This window comes from Podarcis gaigeae, assembly GCF_964106915.1.
Source record: "Podarcis gaigeae genome assembly, chromosome: 1".
Lineage (NCBI taxonomy): Eukaryota > Metazoa > Chordata > Lepidosauria > Squamata > Lacertidae > Podarcis > Podarcis gaigeae.
This window is the reverse complement of record NC_139678.1, coordinates 86675660-86685010: the sequence shown is the minus strand read 5'-3', so window position 1 is coordinate 86685010 and position 9351 is coordinate 86675660. Positions and strand designations below refer to the sequence as shown.

The 9351-nt window shown below is 43.0% G+C and overlaps 1 protein-coding gene across 2 annotated transcripts; it reads left to right on the top strand.

Annotated features, from left to right (window-relative positions):
• Window positions 1-822: 822 nt before the first annotated feature.
• GPBAR1 (G protein-coupled bile acid receptor 1) lies at window positions 823-8785 on the top strand. 2 transcript variants are annotated; one of them, XM_083749094.1, is made up of 2 exons: window positions 823-1028; window positions 7545-8785. In XM_083749094.1, exon 2 carries the CDS (start codon window positions 7552-7554, stop codon window positions 8590-8592), a length of 1041 nt encoding a protein of 346 aa, XP_083605220.1. In that variant the 5' UTR covers window positions 823-1028; window positions 7545-7551; the 3' UTR covers window positions 8593-8785. The 2 variants fall into 2 exon arrangements, with proteins under 2 accessions (XP_083605220.1, XP_083605221.1); XM_083749095.1 differs by lacking the exon at window positions 823-1028 and adding an exon at window positions 5142-5147.
• The last annotated feature ends 566 nt before the right edge of the window (window positions 8786-9351 follow it).

Here is a 9351-nt window from a genome sequence, read left to right as displayed (position 1 = left end):
GTTGGCCTCTGTGAGAGCAGGATGCTGGACCAGGTGGGACTTTAGCAACATCCAATGAAGCTCTTCTTCTAAAGCCTGTCTCTGAGCTTCAGTTCAGGAAGGTTTCCTGCTACAGCAAGAATGGGGATGCTGCAGGACTCTAGCCCATGAAAGCGTGTGCCGTAATACAATCTGTTTGTCAGGAATCTGTAGCAATAAAATAATCTGCATCCCCTTAAGAGTGGATTGTGAGCAGGAGCAAATGTGTGATACGAAAGAACTGGGTTCTGGGGTTTGACACTAGCAAGAAGCCAGCTCCCCTGCCTGCCAGCTGGAGAGACCTAATTCCATTCTATGTATTCTGTATAGTTCCATATCTTTCAGCAGCATGCATTGCCGGGAGTTGTACTAGATGACCCTCGCAGTCCCTTCCAACTCTACGATTCCATGTGAGCATAACCATTGCAAGGCTGTCCTGCAAGCCCAATCCACGTGCTCCGGAGCTGAGTTTTTGCATTAAGAAAAATAGGACGCTTCTGGGCTGAGCCCCTGGCTTAGATAAGTCCTGTTTGGTTGCCCTCCTGTGTGAAAGCCAAAGCACTTTAGGAGAATCTGCAGGACCTCAGCTTTTTGCTGTGTCCCTAATTTACCGCAAGCCTCCAGAGCTATCTTTGCACCATAGGCTAGCTCAGAACCACTAGGAGGCAGATGAGCCTCTAAGCAATCAGACCCTCCACAGGCCTGCAATTTGCTAGCAGCTAACAAGGGGTGTGACTATACAATCTGGAGGAGGGAAACAGCCTTTCACTGTGGTTTCCAGCTCCTCTTCTCCCCCACCCCACGCCTGCTTTCTCAGTTCCCTTTTCGGTCAAAGATGGTCCAAGATACGCTACTATCTGATAGCAGCTGAAGATGGGCCAGCCCTCGAGCAGAGCGAGGCATCCAAGAAGCACCTGACAAGTCCTCGCTCTCATCACCACATGGTTGGGTGTGCATTGGGAACTGGTGTCAACAGGAGCTCTGCCCAGGGAAGGCTGATAAACCTCCAGGTTAGTTTGTGCCTGTCTGGCCCTGATATTTCGCCTTGATTAGGAGGGTGGGAAGGAGGGAAGGAAGGAAGAACCCAGGCCAGTTGCCAGTCACTGGGCTGCATTACTCAGCTGAATCCATTCGCACAAGGTCACAAGTTCATGGAGAGGAACTCACAGTAAACCTACCCAGGGGAAAGGATGGCTATGTCTATTTTGGTTTCTCATTTTTCCAATCTTAAATTCAGTTTTCCACATGACCCCATCAGTTGGCAAGTTGTCTGTCTGTTAGTTTTTAAAAGTCTTTGTGAAAATTCATCAGGATTTTAGTGCAACTTTTTCCTAATATGCAGTTTTGTATACTATACATGCTTTGCAAAGAAATTTTGCCTAATATAATGCATTTTAAAATGCTATTTTCACTGATAGATGCATTTATATGTATTTACAGTACAGTAAATGCATTGTTATATATAAAGTGGCTGGAAAGCGGCGCTACGAATTTCAGACAGGTGTGAATTTTGAAGAGTGTCTGTGTTCATGCACTTTATTTTTTAAAAAAACTTGAATTAGGCAGCTTCAGTGCCAGATTACCAGACAGGAAGAGTAGGCACCCGCCTATGGGCCCCATGCCTTTTAGGGGTCCTGCGACAACAGATCAAAATAATATTGTTTTGTTCTTGAAAGAAAATTACAATCATGCTTTCTTGGTTCAATGTTATCCCACTAGAGTGGGGACCCGCAAGATTTCAACTGCCTAGGGGCCACAGGGTTTAATCCAGCACTGGGCAGGTTCGCTTTTAAATGCTAATGAATGAAATTTATCCTCCTTACCCAGGAGCGACTCATTCATGCTGAAGCACAGACCACATTGTTTCCCCATTAGCAATAAAAGATTCTAAGGGTTACCAAAGTTCTCGATTTTGGGAGTAGCGCTCATATTCCACAGAGGCTCACTATGCAGTCACACTATGACTCCATGGCTATAGAGCACTGACAGAAGCCGAGAACTGGGAGTGAGCAGAGCAGTGTCAGGGACAGTTGGCTGAGGGTAAGTCCCACTGAAACTGAAAGCAAAAAAAATTCCAGAGTTCCTTAAAATATTTCACAAGCAAAATTTGCTTGGTGGGTTGTTGTTTTTTTAAAAATGGATCATTATTACATGAAAAATGCTGCCCTTAAATGATACTGGAGAATCAGGATGTTCCCGTAAGATCCACATATTGCTCACTGTTTGCTGTCTCCCGCTCTCTCCTACAACTCCCTTCATTCCTGACCCTTGGATGTGTTCAGCGTCTGGAAGGCAACAAGCTCCCCATCTCTGTGCTACAGTTCATTTTTGGTTTTCCTCTAGCGTCATCCCTGTTAATGATTTTTGGAGGTTAATCGGTACTGCTTCTGGGGCCAGCCCTTGCAATCATATCTGTATAAAAATTAAAATGTTGCCTGCCTTCTCTCTCAAGCTCAGCATGCATCCCATCATTAATCTGCATCATTTCCATTTTTAATAAGTTAATATCGAACTTATTTCTAAATCCTTTCCTCTCATCCTTCTTTCTCTCATGCCTCTTCCCCTGACTGCTTTAGAATACCCTTGTCCACTGCATGCAGCTGCTGACTGACATATGAATAAGGCTTGGGCACTGTACTAATTATTATTAAAACTTATTGTAAGTGAGCACATCTACTGGCAGATTAGCATGTTGATCCCATTCACAAAATGATTTCTGCTGAATCATGCCCAGCAAAATACCAGGCAGGAAATCTTTCACATGGTAATTCCCAGACCATGTGTGAAGCTCAACAACAGACACAAATTACTGTTGATATATTGCAGGAAATGAAATGCCCCTATGAGCTCCAGAATGCCCACCAACAGAAGAGGCTGCTTATTGCTTCTCTAGATGATTCACTGCTCTGAATCTTGCCTCTATTCAAGCAGAACAACGGCCTAAGGCTTAATAATTGTTCTTATCATTTAAATAGACAGTGCAATCAGGATGCCCCCATTTCCAGGCAAGTACCTCGCCTTTCCCATTTCCATTGCTAAAGCCCTGTCATTATTTGAAGAAAAGACACTTTGTATATGTTCTCAGTAATATATATTCTCAGTTATAGCTATTCAGTATCAGAAGCACGGGGGGGGGGGTGGACGGACTCCCTGCCTATTGATATTAGGCAGATGCCTTTGCTGTACAGTGGTACCTCTGGTTATGAACTTAATTTGTTCTGGAGGTCCGTTCTTAACCTGAAACCATTCTTAACCTGGGGTACCACTTTAGCTAATGGGGCCTCCTGCTGCCGCCGCACCACCAGCATGCAATTTCTGTTCTCATCCTGAGGTAAAGTTCTTAACCGGAGGTACTACTTCCAGGTTAGTGGAGTCTGTAACCCGAAGTGTTTGTAACCTGAGGTACCAGTGTACTGTTTTCGGCACCAGCTAAGTGTTTTTGTTTAAGCAAACCTACCTAGACATGTAAATCTGACCTGTATTTTAATGCAGTATGTAATTTTATTTTAAAGTGCAAATATTTTAAAAATACTAGTATTGTGTTGAATTTTTTTTAGCATCTTATTTTATTGGCAATTTTAACATATATCTTATATTTTCTAGAAACCATTTAGATGCTTTGAGGATTAAGCTGTATGGAAATTCTCTTCATAAAATCTAACCGATGAGGCAAAACTCAACCCACGAACATGCAAGAAAAGCATGTGTGTGGGTTGAATTTTCCCCACAGCACCTCTGGTTCACTCTCACACACAGTCCTCATCTGGACATAACTCTATGCCAAATAATGGTTTAGTGTGAATGAGCAGTAAGAATGTTTTGCTCCTCCCCTGATGTTTTGCTCCTGCACTGTGCTGAGCTGTGAGGAAACCATGAGCCAGGGCTTGGATGACACACTAAGCCAAACCATGGCTCAGTAGCAAAACAACTGGGAAGGGACAAAACACCTCCATGACCACTAAACCGTGGTTTGGCTTAGTGTTGCGTGTGAACCAGGCCACAGTGGAAGTAAATCTTTTGGGGTGCAAAAATGAATCTAATTTCAATTGGGAGGAAGGGAAGTGTTATTGAGCTGATAGTCATTTGGCAAATGCAACTTTAACAGCATAACAGATTAACCCTTTGTGCAGGCTATCATTGCATGGGTAGGCTTTTCTTTGCTTCTTAAGCTGGTCGCTCTTAAAGCCCCTTAAAACCACCCTGTCAAATGATTCTTTCCTCATTTTGTTCCACTTTGTTTTCAGCCTTTCGAGAAAGACGGCAAGGCCTCAGCAGGGATGATTTCCGCTGGCAATTATGTCACTCGAATAGCTTAATTGTCTCTCTTAAACGCAGCCAGATGGTAGGAGTCTCCCTCTAAAAAGCCTGTTGCCTCTTCTTTATGAGTGTCTTAAAATAACACCACTGGTTCTTTTAGTGGCTCTTGACTGCAGAGTAGCTGCAACATGAGGTAATGCCACACACATTTATCCCGGCCCTCAAAAGCTTTGCCAAACAACTTCATGATAGTCTTCCTCCTCAACTGTTTTTCATGGCTATATCCACACCATACATTAAAAACCCTATATTATTATTATTATTATTATTATTATTATTATTATTATTATGGTACCTTGGGTTACAGACGCTTTGGGTTATGCGTTTTCAGGTTACGGACTGCGGGAAACCCGGAAGTACCGGAAAGGGTTACTTCCAGGTTTTGCCAATCGCGCTTTGCGCGTGCGCAGACGCAACACTGCAGGTTATGAACGCTGCGGGTTGCGGACGGTGCCTCTGTCATGAACTACGTCCGCAACCCGAGCTTCTACTGTATTCAGCTTACAACAAAAATCTAAATTCTCCGTCAGGCAATAGCACACAACAAATGCCAAGGTAAGTATTGTTCATCCTGAAAGCTAAGCAATATAAGCACCAAGACATTACCAAATTAAAAAATTGTACAAGCCAGATATTCCAGAATACTGATGGCACAGGCCAGCCGGTCTCTTCCTTATTTGCAAAGGTCATTAAACTCTGCCACTCTGTTGCAAAACAGTCCTTTTTCCTTCCTGTCTCTAGCTGTTCATAAACAATGAGTCAATTTCTCAACCAAAACTCTAGTCTATGCTTTCGTATAACACTGTTTCACGGTAAGCCATTTCAGGTCCTTCCAATATCCAGCTATCGGTCTTCACTGCTACCAAGAGGTAGCCAATCAATACATTAGAAAGTCCCAAAATCGTTGAACTTTTTTTACAGCTCCACCACATGTGAGTAAAATAACCCACCTCCCCACAAATCCCTGGAAAGAGGGATTTATTGAAAAACCTCTCTGCAAATTGTAGCTCTATGAGTCAAATAGAGGGTTTCATAACAACTCTCAGTATCCTTTGCAAACTATTATTCCCATGATTCTTTGGAGGAAGCCATGACTCTTAAAGTGGTATAGTGCTTTAAATGTATGATGCAGATGTGTGACCCCAGTTGCTCCTTAGCACCTAATCTGTGGCTTCCAGGGCCCTACCATTAGGCAGAATACGAATGCTTCAGGTAGAAGATTTCGGGTGTCGTGAAAGGGTATCAAGTTGTTAATTATTGAATTTATGATTGTTGCATTTTTCCTGTCAAGGAGGAGTGTTTGTGGGATTTATCTGCCTCAGGTGTCAAAATAACTTGACCAGCCATGGGTACTATGCCCCATGATCTGAGGTGGAAGGTTACTGCACTGCCATAGGCAACGAACTGTCTTGAGCCATCCCTGCCTCCTGCACTGCTCAGAGTTGAGAAATGATTTCATCTCCTAAGACAACAGCTTAACTTTTAAGATTCCATGATCTTATGGCTGGACAGTCTCAGAGCATTTCCCAAAAGGATATGTCATGAGCCAAATAAAAATGTCTCTGGGCATTTAGGTTTCAAAGGTGGTCAAAAGGACCATGGAGTTCACAAGAGATTTCAGGGCTGTGGGTCTCAGTGAATGAAGTCTCTCTCTTACTCATTTTCTAATTGAAGCCTAACTGCAAAACACTTTGGGGCTCTTTGTAAAGACTGCTAACATTTGACATGCATTCTGAGAATGGGAATTTTGGACAAGCTTACCCTTCCTTGATTGCCTGGTCCAACTGGTTTAAAATATTTCTTCACTTTTTTTTCTTAAAAAATGAAGCCTCCGGTTTTAATTCTGTTACCAAATCTGCTTATGTGTCTATACATCTGCACCCTTGACAGAAATATCACTTTTAGGGATCTTTACTGGAAATTATCAGACAAGACAAATGCTATTGCAACAGACATGATTACGTACTTTAAAAAAAAAAAGACCAGTCTTGTCTTGCTTATTTGGGGGAATGAGCAAGAACTATCAAATGCCAGTCTAAATTAATATCACTGTTTATTACTTATTTATATCTAGGGGTAACTAATCCCATTTCAGAGGTAGAGAGTCTAGGGAACTATAAGGAAGGTAGGATAGGAAGGGGGTGGGATGTCCTGAGGAAGGGAGAATTAAGAGCACTGGCTTTTTGAGTTTCACCATGACCTGCAGGGGCACAATCATGGCCAAGTTCAGGGTTTCTGCCCAAAGCTAAATGTTAAATATTTAGTGGCCAGCCCAGCTAGCTATTCCGCACCCTTGCCATAAACTTTTTTTGATGAATTCAATGTATGGGATGTTTGAGTCCTGTCTTTTAAAAATATGAATGTGCTTTTAGTTTTCACTGTGTTTTAGTTCTATGTTGGCTTTAATGTATGTGTTATTTTTTCTAGTAAGTTGCTCTGAGTTACATTTGGGGGGGGGGAGTGGCAAATAAAGCCAATAAATAATACAACAATAATATCAGAATTTTTGCCATATTGACAACTATGTTGTTTTTTTAATAGATTTAGTATAATTGTGCTGTATAAGACACACTTAAACAAGATGTGGTGTTGCTAATTTTTATGCTGAATTATTGCATTGTTTTATTTATTTAGAAGAACTCCTCAATGTGGGATTGATTTTTTAATAACTAAATATAATCATGTCAGTGAAATATTTCTTCTTCGGCGATCACTTGTAGCCAAGTAAGTTTGTCTTTCATATACACGGTTTTAAAAGTAAGTCCGTAAGTGACTGTGGAGGCCAATTCTGGATCCACATGTCCTTCCACAGCGGGGACATAGGTTTTCGGGCAGGAGTTGATCACAGTGAGGGTTTGCCAAGCGTGCTTTCCTCTTAGCACATTTCTCACTTTCATCTTGAGTTCGTGCTTCTTCAAAGTCCATGACACCTTTGGTAAAGGCTGTTATTCAACTGGAATGCTTGCAAGCCAGTGTTTCCCAGTTTTCACTGTTCATACTACATTTTTAAAGATTTGCCTTGAGAGAGTCTTTGAACGTCTTTTGTTGACCCACCAGTATTACGCTTACCATTTTTAAGTTCAGAATAGAGTAGTTGCTTTGGAAGACGATCATCAGGCCACAGTGGTTTGGAAGTGAAATGTAGTTTGCCAAGCTAACCTTCTGGCTTTGCTGAATAATAACATGGGGTGCTTTCTCATTTCCATTAGGAAGTCAATGTCGGAAGGTGCAGAGGATAGGGGAGTCCTCACTAGAGACACAGAAACTATGACACAAAATATCATCATCTGGCTCTCAAGGCCCCTGTCAGCCTTCATTGTTTTGGCCAACATCTTCCTCATCCTTGGGATCCTCTTCAACCGTAGACTCCGCAACACCAGCAACTGGTTCTTCCTGAGCCTACTCTTTGCTGATCTTCTGGCCGGCTTATTCCTTCCCAATATTCCTGAGCTGTCCTCGACGAAGGATTTAAACTACCACCTCTGCTTCTTCAACTATGTGGCACCTAACTTCATCTTCCTTGCTTTCTTAGCCAACCTGCTGGTGGTGCACTATGTTAAGTATGTGTTCATCATCCACTCACTGCATTACCACCGGTCCTGGGTGTATCGCTGGCCTGGTTTTTACATATTCATAGCCTGGACAGCTCCTTTGATCTTTGCATGCCTCCCACTGGCTTGGAACCAGTGGCGGCCCCATGCCAACTGTTCCTTTGGTCTGGTCTTCCCTATTCCTTACCTCTATCTAGAGACCTATGGCCTCCTCATTCCATCCATCCTTGCCATGGGCTTCATGTGCATCCAGGTGCTGTGCACATCCCGAAGGCAGCTTAAGGACATCACAAGACTCCTTCATTCAGTCAACCAAGGCCAGCCCCCTTCAGAGCTGGAGCAGCAACTGGAACTGAGGAATGCTAAGAAGATTGCTAGTGTCTCCTTCATCTTCGTGGCCTGCTGGGTGCCCTATATTGTTTGCCTGAATATCTCACTGCTGTCTATAGATCATAATCATAACATCCACCCTCTCATTATTCCTATCGTCACCTGCATAGGCACCAGCAGCGCAGCTGCACTGCCTGTCATCCTGAGCCTTGGCAACAGACAGTACACACAATTTTGGACAGACATGGCCACCAAATGCTGTGGGGGCTGTTGTCAAAGACAGGGGCGCAAGGAAAGGAAAGCCAAAGCAAAGTCCCACTTGCCACATGGTCATCATTGCCCTGCAGAGGCAGACCTCAATGGGGCACCAGGCTGATACCTTCGGAGGTAGCAAATTGTCACTAGAAGCAAGCAAAACCACACTCTGAGTAAGATTGTATATGTAGACAGATCTTGGAAATGGGCCCTGGTCATAATCAGTAAGTCACCCTGTGCTCCTGTTGCCTAAAGGAAAGAAAGTTACTTTTTTTCTTCTTCTTTATTAAATATTTTCTTGATTTACAAAAGTGTGTGCAATGTCTCTCTCTCGTATTTTTTTTCCATGTAACATTTTTACAAATCAATTTCATTTGTTGAGACATTAGGAAGAAAAGGGGGAAAGAGGTGGAGGGGGGAGATGGGTGGGGGTGAGATGGGGTAGCGATGTTTCTATTTTACTTACCATATGTAGGGTTTGGCATCAGCGTCGCTTGTGCAGGTTCTTTGCTGTTCACTTGTGTTCCTTTGGTGGTGAGAGAGGTTGGGGTTGGCCTAGGGTGTGGTTATTCATTTTTGGTTGGCTGTGGTGGTCTTTGTTTTCATGTGTGAGTGGGATGGGTGGGACAACCATACGAGAAATAAGTAAAATAACCAAGCAAGTATTAGAAACCACCCCAGAATTGGCCTTACTAAACACCTTCCAAGACAATAATGCCCACTTACACCACAAAGAACTCATAACCCACTTACTTTCAGCAGCCAGAAGCATCATAGCCAGACACTGGAGAGACCTGTCAGGAGTAAGTATGGACCAATGGTACCAAATAGTATGAGAAAGTTATTTTTCTATCCCTGTTTGGATTCTCTGACTGGACTG

Bases quoted from the DNA above. Each gene is read 5' to 3' on its own strand.
- GPBAR1 (XM_083749094.1), top strand. From the start codon at position 7,552: ATGTCGGAAGGTGCAGAGGATAGGGGAGTCCTCACTAGAGACACAGAA.